We start from the raw sequence: 14,417 nt of genomic DNA, 5'->3' as shown, positions 1-14,417 counted from the left end.
ATTAATAGAAACAGATCTAGAAATAATTGATAAGTTAAGTACCACAGACATTAAAACAGATACTATAAATACACTTGGTTCTCGTTAATTGTGGATTCCCTATCTGCCAATTAATCTATTCCTTTAAGTTAATTTGTAACTCCAAAATCAATACTCATGGCACTTTCACATATTCACATGCACAGGGTGACCAAAAAATTCAGTCTTCTGATGCATTTGTTCCCAGCTGAGGTCAAACAAGGTGATGTTCTGTATTCTTGTTTCAGCTCTCAGACTATAACAAGTGTCCTTTCATGCTATTTAGTGTTACTTCTTTTGCATTTTTTGCGCTTTTTGTTGGTGATTTCATTGTTTAAAATGGCCCCCAAGTATAGTGCTGAAATGCTGTCTAGTGTTCCTAAGTGCAAGAAGGCTAAAACGTGCCTTACGGAGAAAATATAAGTGTTAAGCTTCACGCAGGCATGAGTTAATAGTGTTGCTGGCCATGAGTTCAATGCTAATGAATCAACAACACATATTAAATATGGTGTCTTTAAATTGAAACACACATAAAATAAGGTTATATATTGATCAGTTGACAAAGTGTGACCAGAAGCTCACAGAAACCTAGCCCTGTATTTTCCCTAGGGAACAATGGTTCAGTTTTCACTAATTCTGTGTTCACAGAATATAACTGTTTTAATAATGAGAACTGTTATTCCATGTATTCTGTAAGGTAGAGGAAAGACTGAGTATGTTAAAGAAGACATGGGAGATTTAAAAAAAAAGACATATACAAAACTTCTAGAAAACTACAATATCTGAAGGGAAACATACACTGGATGGGATTAAGAGCAGATTAGACACTGCAGAAGAAAATATTAGGGACCAGAAGGCACAACAGTAAAAATTATCCAAAATCAAACACAGACAGGAAAAAGAATTGAAAACAAAAACAGAGCAGAGCATCAGTGATTGTGATCTGTGGGATAACTGCAAGTGGCTTAACATACATGTAACTGGAGACACTGAAATGGAGGAGTAGTGGAACAGAAAAAAATCTGAAAAAAATAATGAATGAAAAATTTCCAAATTTAATGGACAACTTTAAACCCACATATCCAAAAACCTCAATAAACCCCAAGCACAAGAAACATGAAAAAAACTACACCAGGGCAGATCACAATCAAATTGCTTAAGCCCAGTGATAAAAAGAAAAATCTTAAAAGCAGCCAGAGAAAAAGGCATATTACATCAACATTAGAAAGACAGAAGACTTATCACTGGAAACAATGCAAATCAGAAGACAGTAGAGCAACACCTTCAAGTACTGAAGAAAAAGAAACAACAACTGTCAATATAGAATTCTATTCCCAGTGAAAATATTTTTTCAAAAAATTAAGGTGAAATAGACTCTTTTGGACATATAAGAGCCAAAAGAATTCATCACTAGCAGATCACTACAAGAAATGTTAAAGGAAGTCTTTAAAGCAGAAGGAAATGATACCAGATGCAAATACTGATATACATAAAAGAATAAAGAATCTCAGAACTAGAAAATATGTGAGTAAATAAAAAATACATACTTTAGTTTTTTAAAATATCTTTAAAAGATAATTGGCTATACACAGCAAAAATAATAATGTATTATGGGGCTTTATAAGATTCATAGAAGTTAAATTTATAATAACAAAAGTAAAAAGGCTGCAAAAGGGGAAATGAAAGCATACTATTGTTAGATTCTTTTATTATACATGAAGTGGTATAACATTACTTGAAAGTAGACTGTGATAATTAAGAATGCATACTATAAACCTGAAAGTAATCTCTAAAAACACAACAGCAAGTATAGCTAATAAGCCAACAAAGGAGATAAAATGGAATTTTAAAAATACTCATTTAATTCAAAGGAGATAGAAAAAGAGAAAAAAGGAAACAAAGAACTGATGAGATGAAAAAAAAGATGGTAGATTTAAACCCAGCTAATAACATAATCACAGTAAAGGTAAATGGTCTAAACATCCCAATTAAAAGGTAGAGAACTTAAGGCTGAATTTTGAAAGCTGGACCCAACTATAGGCTACCTTTAAGAAATCTACTTTAACAAAGACCCAAATAAGTTAAAGGTAAAATGATGGGAGAAGATATATGATTATATATAAATAATAATAATAAATAATAAAAAATTCAGAAGTGGCTACATTTATACCAGATAAAGCAGATTTAAGGGCAAACAGTATTAACACAGATAAAGAGAGTCATTTCATAACAATAAAGAGGTCAATTCATTAAGAAGATATAAGAATCCTAAATGTTTATGGACCTAAAAACAGAGCTTTAAAGTACATGAAACAAAAACTAATAAATGAAAGGGAAATAGACAAATCCACAATTATAGTTACAGATTTCAACACCACTCCCACAATAATTGTTAGAATAGGTAAATGAAAAATAAGTAAGGGTAAAGAAGACTTGGACAACACTATCAATCAACTTGACCTAATCAACAATTTCTAGAACATACCACTCAACAGTAGCACATACACATTTTTTCCAAGTGTAAATGGAACAGTTATAAAAACAGACCATAGGGCTTCCCTGGTGGCACAGTGGTTGAGTCCGCCTGCCGATGCAGGGGACACAGGTTCGTGCCCTGGTCCGGGAGGATCCCACATGCCGCGGAGCAGCTAGACCCGTGAGCCATGGCCGCGGAGCCTGCGTGTCCGGAGCCTGTGCTCCGCAACAGGAGAGGCCACAAGAGTGACAGGACCACGTACCGCAAAAAAAAAACAAAAAACAGACCATATTCTGCGCCATAAAATAAGTTTCAGAAATAGAGTCACAGATGTAGAAAACAAACTTATGGTTACCAGGGGGGAAAAGGGGAAAAGGGATAAAGTGAGAGATTGGGATTGACATATAAACACTACTATATGTAAAACAGATAACTAATAAGAAGCTACTCTATAGCACAGGGAACTCTACTCAATACTCTTGAATGACCTATATGGGAAAAGAATCTAACAAAGAGTGGATATATGTATATGTATAACTGGTTCGCTTTGCTGTACATCTGAAACTAACACAACGCGGTAAATCAACTATACTCCAATAAACATTTTTTTAAATGAATAAGCTTAAAATAGTGAATTGAACATAAGCATTTAGTTCTACTGATTCCTGAAAACCCATTAAAATGGCAGTAAAGGAAATATTTTAAATGCAGAAATCCATAAGGACTGAGAGAACAGGAAAACTGCAATAAAATTTTAGAAGTTAGAAAGCCAATGGGCAAACATAAATTGCCTCAGTGGTCCTGAGAAAACTGAATCCTCCAACAGCAATGAAGAAAGTCAAAACAACAGAACTTATTCCTCAGAATCTCAAAATGTTCAGAAATGGGTGGTAGCAGATACTTCTGGAAACAAAAGTGAGGCAAAAAAATAGGACTGATTGAGAGTCTAAGAAGCAATTAGAAAATGGTACAAGCACTATGCGAAACTATAGGCAGTTTCTAATAAAGTTAAATATCTACCACCAAAAAATAAATAAATAAAAATAAAATAAAATAATTCAAATTATACAAGATATGTTCTTTGATGAAAATGAAATTAAATTAGAAATCAACAATAGAAAGATACCTGGAAAATCCCCTAGTATTAGGAAGCGAAATAACATACTTCCAAATAACCCATATGTCAAAGAAGATATCAGGGGCTTCCCTGGTGGCGCAGTGGTTGAGAGTCCGCCTGCCGATGCAGGGGACACGGGTTCGTGCCCCGGTCCGGGAAGATCCCACATGCCGCGGAGTGGCTGGGCCCGTGAGCCATGGCCACTGAGCCTGCGCTCCGCAATGGGAGAGGCCACAACAGTGAGAGGCCCACATACCGCACAAAAAAAAAAAAAAAAAAAGAAGGTATCAATGGTAAACTAGAAAGTACTTTAAACTGAATGAAAATGAAAACATAGCATTTCAAAATGTTTGGATTGCAGCAACATCAGTGCTTAGAGGGAAATTAACAGCATTAAAAATGCCTATATTAGAAAAGAAGAAAGGTCTAATATGACTGATGTACAGTACATTATTTCTCTCTTAAATAGCCATAATTCAATCTACAGCTTCAAAAGAGAGAAGACAGCTCAGTTTGATGGGGCAGATCCCCCTTAATTAAAATCACTGTTCTACCTTCAGTGAAGACAAAACACAATGCCCACATAATAAAGTCTCACACATATGGAATGTCAAGGTCTGGGTGTCATAGCGCACGATAGCACACGCACCTGTGCGGTTAGCTGGCCTTGCTGACTGGGAATCAGGAGAAGTTAAGCTTTGCCTCCTTCCTACTTCATCAGAAGGAGAGGTTGGTAACGATGATATTGGAGGAGTCTGTGCACGACGTGTGGGAAGTACAGTGGTAGTTGGGTAACTAGAGAACATTTGCCTTTAAGAAAACAACAATGGTTAGCACAGAAATCCAATTAGAAAATAATGTATACATCGCAATCTTCTTACAGAAGAATATGAGACCTGGAAAACTATACAAGTTAGCTATAGTTTAATTGAGGAGAGGGAAGAGAGACTCCACAGTTTTAAAAATCATTACCTCATAGGATGCTTTTACTATAAAAGTAATACCTTTTCATGTGTTCAGCAAAATGAAAGCAACATAGCAGGTGGGGGGAATACAGCAATTAACAAAATAGATTTTTAAAAGATCTCTGCCTTCATGCAGCTTTCCTTCTACTATAATACCAAGGTGACAGGGGTATTTTGGTAGGCATATAGTAGTTAGAGAATAAAGAAGACTTTTAAAGACAGATAAATTATAAGTTACTTCAGATACATACATTCGCTATAGCCATGAAATTATTCACATGGATTCAAAGTGGGAGTCTATAGGTAAGTTACGGAAAGAAAAGATAAGTGCCCAGTCACCCAACACAAATGAAAAACAGCATATGAATGATACGTCAGCTGTGTAGAGGGGTAAAGGTACAGGAGAAGCAGCCCCTCTCACGCTGAAAAGGCAGACACTGGCTAAAAAATAAGTCCAGGAAGATCCTCACTGAGTGACTGCTCTTTAGATTTGTCCAACGGAACTAGTAACTTTTTAAGCATCAAAAGAGCACTGTCAACCCAGTCAAGCAACTGTGATATGATGGTATCCACATAGGGGGCAGTTGTTCCCTGATTTTTCTTGTATTAAATGATGTTGAGTCAGGCAGAGACAACTGCAGCTCTACTACAGTCCTAGCCAATAGCAGGGAAATGCAGACTAAGAGGAAAGAAGGAGTCACAGGCCTGGTGAATGTCTCTGGGAGCAAGGGAGCATTATTTTACCATTGAATTCCATGCCTATGGAGTTTGAAAGGCAACAAAGAGTCACAGTGTTACTGATTCTCTGTGGATGCCTTGAATTCTGTAATTGCCAGAAGGATTAAAAACCATATTAGAATATCCTATCACTCTTCTCTTCCTCCTTTCTTGAACAGAAGCACTTCCTGGAACTGTGTTACTTAAGTGAGAGAGCTAAGAGGCAGATGTGTGGGGACCGGCCACTGGTAGCTACTTGGATTAGCGCTCCTTCTGTCTAAGACCAGAGCAATAATTCTTAATGTGTGAGCTGAAACTCACTGCATCAAAATCTCTGGAGAAACTTAATTCAAATGCAAACTAGGTGCCACACCAGACCTACTGAATGCGACTTGCTAGGGAATACAGCCCCAGACATTTAAAAAGCTTCCCAGGTGGCTCTTGTGCACACCAAAATTTTAGACTCATTACAATAATAGCCACTCTCTCTCCTATCCTCTAAGATGTGTTTACACACTGGAAACAATAATAACCTATCAATTAAGGGAAGGGGGGAAAGAAATAAGAAAAAGGGAGACTATTCTGCTTCCCTTCATTTCACTTAAGCCCTTGTTAAGAGAGCTCACAAAAGTCTCTCCCTAAAGATTTTCACTCAAAGGTTTTTATTTTATGTATACATCTGGCAAACTGAAGCAAAAAGAAACTTAAGCATTCTTTGGAATTTATGAGTCTACTAAAATAGGGCTGGAGGAAGAAGATCATAAGACATGCTCTTTCATTTGAAAAGTAGACTTGTTTGACCTTATAGAAAGAATAAAAGTATAGTTAAAGAATTATGCTTGAAAGGAAAACATCAAGAAGAGAAAATCGTTTTTCTGGAGGTAAGCTCTTTCTTGAGGCTGTAATATTCAAAATATAAGTATTTACCTTTGGAGGAAAAAAAATATTCAAAAGCCTAGCCAAAAAAAAAAAAGATCATTATAAGAAGGTAGAGTACTACAGTACCTGATTGTCAGTGGTACTGCTGATTAGATCTGGGACCACCACTAACTGGCTGAGAGACTTTGGGCAAGTTATTAAACTTCTGAGGGACACTTCCAACTTCAGTAAAATGAGTTTGACTATATGATCTCTTGGGTTCCCTCTAGCTCTAGAATGCCTTGACTTAGTTGGACACATTCTTCACAAGAGAACAACTGTGTGTTTAGAACCATAGGCATCAATATGGCAGACATTAAAGTCAACATCCCTACCTGAGAAGACTAAGTGGCATCACTCCTGGGGACTCAGATGCAGGCACCGTTTCTGTGTCAGTGACTGGAGTGGTGGCAGTTGTGGTGTCCTCCAGCGAGCTGCTCATAAAGGATGTTGTACTCGAGGCTGATGGGCTAGTGGTAACTGGCGTCTGTGCCTGTTGGGCTTGGTCACTTTCTTCAGCTTGTTGATCAATCTCTATAAATCAAGATCAAGGTTAAGAAAGTAGTAAGGATTTGTTTTTTCAAAAGTGACGAGGGAATGGGAAACTTTTAATTTGGAAAGCTTCTAAATATATTTCGTAAGTATCAATTTCTGCAAAAGATTTATAGAAAAAAATGTTCTTATATATACACATCCTGTATTCACTATTGTACTCGTTATAGACTCTGCAGACAGTAATGTAACAAGCCCTTGTAATTACTCATTTCTTATTTTAGAGAAGGTGCTCTTAAAAACAAAGAAGTTTCACTTTTGTTTGTTAAGATTTAACCAGAGGTTCTCTAAAGATCATTAAAACTGTGTTTCCTTAGCACTTTGATTTTGATGCCTATCTTTAGTCTTTAAACAAGCAAAGATGAAGATATGTAAATACAAGAATAATAAAAACCTAAACAGAAACTCCATGTTCTAAAAATGACAGTTCTTCACAAAATAAACTACTCCCAAGAGTTTAAAAAAAAAAAAAGTTAAAATGTCTAAGGGCTTACAAATATTTGTAATTTTTCTTATCTGGTAAGGGAGCCTACAAATAAACATAATCAAGATAGCAGTTGTTACAAATAGAGAGCTAATTCTATTTGGCTTGCTAAATGACGAAGTACTTTTCATAATCATGATCTTAACACTCCTATTTATATGCACCACACACCTCTCTCTTCCTACTTACTATCTAAGCTAAAAAAGGAAGAAGGGGAGTAAGGGAAAAGGTAAAAGAAGAGGAAGAGGAAGGGAAGGAAGAAAAAAAGAATGGAAGCACCATGAAGGCAGGTGACTTTGTTTTGTTCACTGTTGACTCCCCAAAATCTAGAATAGTACCTGGCACACTGTAAGCACTCAGTAAACATTTACTGAATGAACCTCATTTTTATCTCAGAATTCATATTATCCCCAAAGGTGAGGATAAAAGATAAAACAAGGTTTTTTACACACAATATATAGTCTATGAAAGTAGTACTTTAAAAAGTCCTTTAAAATGTCTCTGAGAAGTTATCAGAATAATATATATATTGAATCAGATCAGTAAATACATGAGTACCTTCTGTGGCATGAGTTAAATTTCAGTTTTATGAAATGTAATAATTATTAAGTTCTAATACTTGCATAGGTTTAAAATAGAAAATTATAGGTACAGGCACACCTCGGAGATATTGCGGGTTTGGTTCCAGATCACTGCAATAAAGCGAATACTGCAATAAAGTGACTTTTTGGTTTCCCAGTACATCTAAAAGTTATGTTTACACTATACTGTAGTCTGTTAAGTATGCAACAGCATTATGTCTTAAAAAAAAAACCCCAAAACCAATGTACATATCTTAATTAAAAAATACTTCATTGCTAAAGAATGCTAACCATCATCTAAGCCTTCAGCAAGTCACAGTAGCAACATCAAAGATCACTGATCACAGATCACCATAAGAAACATAATAATGATGAAAAAGTTTGAAATATTGTGGAATTACCAAAATGTGACAGAGACACAAAGCAAGCAAATGCTGTTGGAAAAATGGCACTGAAAGATGTGCCTAACCCAGGGTTGCCACAAACCTTCAATTTGTAAAAAATGCAGTCTCTGCGAAGCGCAATAAAATGAGGTATGCCTGTAGACAGATGATTATTAATATAAAGGAACAGAAAGGAACTGTTTTCCTTGCAAAGGAAATGTGAAAATTGCTTTGGCCAAAAAAAAACCAAAACAAAACTTATAAGTCTTTAATAGAATGTATCACTTCTGACAATTATGAATAATTTCAATAGCACGGAGCACAAATTTAAAAAATCAGATAACTTACCTTGCTTAATTTTGCCCCCAAACTGGTCTTCCAAAAGGCCATGGACCACTAACTTATAGATCATGGCTTGAGCTCGTTCCAGATCTGCTAATCCCAGGGCTCTCTTTATGGGTGACCGCATAACTGCTCGTTTCACCATGTGGCGCATCAAGAACTGAAGGGCTGCACGCATCTCCACATCTTCATGAACAACTGGAGAGCTCGCACAGTCTGAGTTGTGGCCATTTTCAGCCAGAACTTTTGGTATCAGCAACAGTTCCGCATATTTACTACAGCCAAGAAGAGCACTAAGTGATTTCATAGCACCGAGGTAGAGATAGGACAGCTGGACTGCTCTGATTTCTGACTGGGCTATGTCATGGTTTTTGGATATGTGTTCGTGATTTTTTCTTTTTCCTTCTGTTATTTGATGTTGGGATTCCACACCTGGCACTGTTGAATCTAAAGAAAATGAAGCTATTTCGTTTTCTGATTTGGAGCTTGTGGTACCCTGACTTTTAACATCATCAGATGTTAAGCCTGTTCGTGTATCTAAAGCAGATTCACTCTCAATTTTCTGCTCAACATCCCCTTTCTCCTCAGACTCATGTCGGTGTTTCTTTTCATGTCGCTTGGTGCTCTGTTTGCCCATGTCTTCGTGAATGCCAGTCAGATATGTGAGGTCCAGCAACACAGAAGCCGTCAGGCCTCGAAATCGTGCCACGTCAAAAGGAAGCGGTTCACAGGGTTCCAGATTATACAATGGAGTATCACTAGGCGACCAAAAAGTTGGGAAGCTTTAATAAAGATCAGAATGACACAGGAAGAAGCAAGTGAGGGATAGACAAGAGGAAGGTACAGAAAATAATGTAGACAAAATACGATGTATCATGTACACAGTACAGAGAATAATTTGCACAAACTAGAGAACTCATTACAAACAGAAAAATGAATCTATTATGAGAAAATGGGGAGATGTGATGTTAAACGCAAAAGCAATGAGATGTTCATGTGCTTTCAAACAAGAATATTCATTATTATATAATATAAGCCAGGAACTGGCAAAATTTCTGTAAAGAGCCGAACAGTAAATATTTTAGGACTTGGAAGCCACATAATCTCTGTTGCAACCTTTCAACCCTGCCATCATAGTGTGAGCACAGCCACTGATAAACCTGAATGAATGTGTGTGGCTATGTAACTTTATTTACAAAAAAAGGAGCCGGGCCAGGTGTAGTATGCCGCTCCCTGATGTAAGCTATTTGGAAAGTTTGCATAATAAATCTACTTTATTATATGGGCAACGGCCATTTATAACCTGTTCCAGATAAGACTTTGTTTCATTCAAAAAAATTACTTTGTAGTCTTCAATAAATGCTTCTAATTTAATTTAAGCAAAAACATGATCACGTATTTCCTGATATTCATCAAGAATTTCCATAAGTTTAAACATGTTATAATTAAACAAATTGGAACAGAAAGCTTTAGCAAGTATACAAAGTTTGGTGGCATACATTTGTTCTATTAACCGAAATCTTGGTTCTAGCTTAACTTTTCAAATCTTGTTTTCCCTTTGTGTCATTTTTCTTGTTGGTTTTAATTTAATTACTTTGCTATATCGTATTAGGCATCATAAATCCTTTCCGAAACAAGGCAAAGAATAAAAGAAAAGGCAGATACTTTCACAAGTAAAATTTTCATTGCTTTCTTAGCTTGAAGTCCATTAACTCCTGAAATTGTGTGTAAACTTCATGTATGGTTATTTTTCAGCTGAGAGGGTCCATAGCTATCATTAGATTCTAAGACAGTACCACCTCCAAAAAATACTGAAGAACCACTGTTTTGTTTTTTTGGTGTGTTTTTTTTTGCAGTACGCGGGCCTCTCACTGTTGTGGCCTCTCCGGTTGCGGAGCACAGGCTCCGGACGCGCAGGCTCAGTGGCCATGGCTCACGGGCCTAGCCGCTCTGCAGCATGTGGGATCTTCCCGGACCGGGGCATGAACCCGTGTCCCCTGCATCGGCAGGCGGACTCTCAACCACTGCGCCACCAGGGAAGCCCGAACCACTGTTTTTGATACTGTCCCATGTCATATTAACAATGGAATCACTTTAAGCAGTATAATGAACAGTTACATAGTATCATCAATAAATCCATGTTTTCAAATGATATAATTCTGTACAGTCATTAGATGAGTGAGTCCCCTTATCGACTGAGATACTTGACATACTTCCTTTTAAACATATGAAGTTTCTATTTCACACAAATCCTATCTGATTGCAAACACATCTAAATGCTTTTAAGCACACAGTTTGTGCCAAATAAATGTAATTTTCATACCCATCCAACATGTTGCACACTAAGGGTATAGAAATATATGCTTAAAAAAAGGCAAGAATACTTAAAAATCACAGATAATCCAAAACCTAATTTTAGTCACTCAAATGTTCCCATTGTACATTCAAAGCCCTCCTACATAAAATGTAACTGACAGATCTGCTGACTGGCTTTTTTCTGTCCCAATGTGTAATGGAAATGATTAAAAAGGAGGAAGCCAAATGAAAAACAGAAAGAAGGATCCCAGTTACACCTAAACTAGTGAGCTTACCATTTCTTCACAAAACAAAATAAAAACTATATATTTTACAAGCCACTAGGATTCCAAGGAACACAAGTCTGGGAAATATTCCTTTATGAAATCACAGTACTCATACCCAGATGTATGAAAAAAATTATTTTAAAAAGTTAATTGGCAGCTCACCTAAAATACATAATTACTCACTGTCCATAGGCAATGGCCCATTTCACCAATAAATACTCATTTGCTGAAAGTGTAACTCAACAAATCATACCTGATGGTAATTTCTGCTTCATCCCATTGGACTTTGGCAGACGTGCTGCCCTCCTTGACCACTCCCAGCAGTGTGGCATGGCGCCCAGTTTGCTTGTGAACACACCGACCTCCAACTCTAAGACCAGCATCAACTCCTCCTATCACTGCCAGCACGGGCCACACCTCTATGCAAAGGGTCCTCAGCTGCAGCTCTGACAGGTCAGCAAGGCCATGTCTATTGTGTTTACCTTTCTCTTCCTCTTTGCTCTCCTTCTCCTCTCTCATTTCATTTTCCTCTCGGCTTTGAACCGAGCGGCTTTTCTTTAGCTTCTGACCTGAATCTTTAATACATATCTTAATTTTGTGTAGCCTTTCCATCATTTTTTTGTTAATGCAGTAAGTCCAACGGTCTGTTCGATGAAGGATACGAATAAGCTGAATAGTGGCCTCTGCCAGCACTGCTGCTACTGGACTACAAATGGGGTCTCCTGGAAGTAAGTCTCGTGGTGTGCCACGCATCTGCATATCACAAATTTTCACCTATAAAAGAGGGTAGCAAATGTGTGATTATTAATAGTTCTCCTAAACTATTAATTCTGTAAATTATAATACTATAAATTCTAGCACATGAATCCCATGTGGAACTAGTATTTGGTCTCCTGATACATGTGTATTATACTATTGGCCCCCAATAAGGAGTGAACAAATATTACAGTTCTACTGAAGTTAGTAGCAGTATGGTCCTGTGAAATAAGCTACCCTGTCATTTAAACTGCGTGCAGTCTGTGAGCAGGAGTGCTGTTGTGGCCACCCAAAAGATAGATATAGACCAAGGTGTATGTGACTGACTCCATTTAGCACCAACCCCCACCCCCCGGAAAAGTCTTGAGGATCTATCCACTCTAGTCCTCAAGACACCAGAATAATAACAAGTCCTGGGACCATCTCATATTGTTCCAGGGGCACAAAGATAAAATCACAAGGCTAGAAAATTGGTATATTCCCAATCTGGACACGCATTTCAAATAAGACATAGAGGCTGAAAGAAGAGCAAGACTTGGGTTAAAATCTTAATTCTGTGTGTAATTTTTGGAAATCATTTAATTTCACTAACCTCAGCTTTTTCAACTGAAAAAAAAATCGGCACTAATAACAGTATCTATCTCTTACTATATTAAAGATTAAATTAGACTATGCACATAAAGTGCTTATCAGTACAGTGCCAGACACCCAGTAAATGTTCAAAAAATGTCAACTATTATTAGTATTGTTTTTTATCAGATTCTGAAGTCAGAAAAGGCTTCTGGGTAGAATAAAGTGATTGATACAAAGCCTATGGTTAAATTAATTCCTTCAAGGTTCACAAATGTTAGGGAGCAATAGGCCATCATTCTAACCAGAACGTACCAGTACCTATTCTGGGCTGCAAGAATATCATCAGGGAAAGGGATAAAAGCAGGTAGTGGGTTGCCTCTTTATTTCATTTCCAGTTCAGTTTTGTTGACGACCTGGTTCAAGAAGCAGTTCCCCTCTCTCATGAATGGCTAGCTTGAAATTATACCTCCTTGAAAATTTTAAAAATATATTAAAAGCCCAGAATAAATGGTAACTTTCATGGTTAGAGTTTACCAAATCTAGCACTTCCATTACAGACACATTATATATGAGATGGCTTGAAAACTTTCTACTAAAAATTAACTAGAAATTCCGGAGACCAGACCTAGGCTACTTTTACTTGACGTTATATCCTCAAGTAAAAGGATGGGGTAGAAAACAAATCAACCCACAGGGAGACCACAAAGAAGTTTCTCTCTAACTGGGTTTTACACGAGGAGAAAAAAAAGTTTTTAATGAGAGGGTTATCTCTTTAATATTGTCCTCCTGAAGGTTTAAGGTTCAAATTTACACCATCTACAAGGTCTGAGAACCCTCTCAGCTGAATGAATGAAAGGCAGCTTCCCCATCATAACTGAAACCTCCATTATTCACCTAATGGTATCTGATTACAATGAAGATTATTTTTAGATTTCTCTCTCATATGCACAACTGCCAATAAACCAGATTATCCCTAAACTATTTCCTATAATTCCTATAATTGCACATATGTTTGAAAGTTGACTCACTATATTCAAATTACCAGAATATCAAATAGTGCCTTAATAAAGAGCAAAGGCAACTTCTAAAAGTAATCTAACCTTCATCTGAAAGAGTAAATTATCTGAGCAAGTACTTTTAATGGCAGAAATAGCTTATTATTTCTGTGAACTCTGATGTTAACAAATATTAATAAAAAATGACAAATATCCTTTATGCTTAATTATAAAGGTTTGAGGTTTCATTACCTTTTCCCCTGGGTTGCTACTATAGAACATTACGCATGGGTACAACTCTGCTGCATCCACATCTTCAAAAGCTAATTTGGGTTCCTATAGTGTGGCAGAGGTGATGGGAAAAAAAGGAAACAAAATTTTTTTTTAATTGATAATATCCAATACACATTAAGATTCAAAGCTCTGATGAGACAGAGTAAGTTACTAGAGCCAAATCTCAATTAACCTTGCTAACCTTGCTAAGGAAATTCCACATATAATAAATGACCTTAATTTGTTCCTCTGTTTCAACAATCTTCCTGGGATTTTACTTTTTTTTTTTTGGTGCTGATAAATATTATAAGAACAGAAAGGTATTAGAGAAAAAGCAGAGAAGAGAAAATAATCTATAAACTGAATAGTCAGTACCTGAATAACTGAGCTGAGGATAAATAAAAACAGGAAAACATGCAATACTTCTGAATGAGTTTCAGTACCTCTCCATTTTTCCCAAAGGAAATGGTCCTGGCTTCCATGTCTAACACACAGGTAATGAAATCTCCTTGAGTAAAGCTGGACAATGTCAGAGTCTGTTCTCCATTGTGATAGAGGTTACCACTGTAGGCCCTATAGAGCCACATATCCGAGGTAGTACGGTGGTTAAAGTCATGTACTGGCCAGCGAGAAACTCCAACACAGGTGCCTTCATTACCTCTGTTTTCCTTCACAATGTAAAACT

At 36.8% G+C, this 14,417-nt stretch overlaps 1 protein-coding gene across 1 annotated transcript in view; it reads right to left on the bottom strand.

The window, feature by feature from the left end:
* HERC1 (HECT and RLD domain containing E3 ubiquitin protein ligase family member 1) overlaps window positions 1–14,417 on the bottom strand; it is a 215,321-nt gene that overhangs the window by 67,060 nt on the left and 133,844 nt on the right. Inside the window, exons 35-40 of the mRNA XM_060294157.1 lie at window positions 14,176–14,415; window positions 13,712–13,795; window positions 11,389–11,909; window positions 8,560–9,335; window positions 6,547–6,745; window positions 4,261–4,421 (exon numbers count right to left, since the gene is read on the bottom strand). Coding sequence (XP_060150140.1) covers window positions 4,261–4,421; window positions 6,547–6,745; window positions 8,560–9,335; window positions 11,389–11,909; window positions 13,712–13,795; window positions 14,176–14,415 — 1,981 coding nt within the window. The remainder of the gene's footprint in view (window positions 1–4,260; window positions 4,422–6,546; window positions 6,746–8,559; window positions 9,336–11,388; window positions 11,910–13,711; window positions 13,796–14,175; window positions 14,416–14,417) is intronic.

The sequence above is a fragment of the Globicephala melas genome, chromosome 2, assembly GCF_963455315.2.
Source record: "Globicephala melas chromosome 2, mGloMel1.2, whole genome shotgun sequence".
In the NCBI taxonomy this organism is placed as follows: domain Eukaryota; kingdom Metazoa; phylum Chordata; class Mammalia; order Artiodactyla; family Delphinidae; genus Globicephala; species Globicephala melas.
This window is presented reverse-complemented; position numbering and strand designations above follow the sequence as displayed.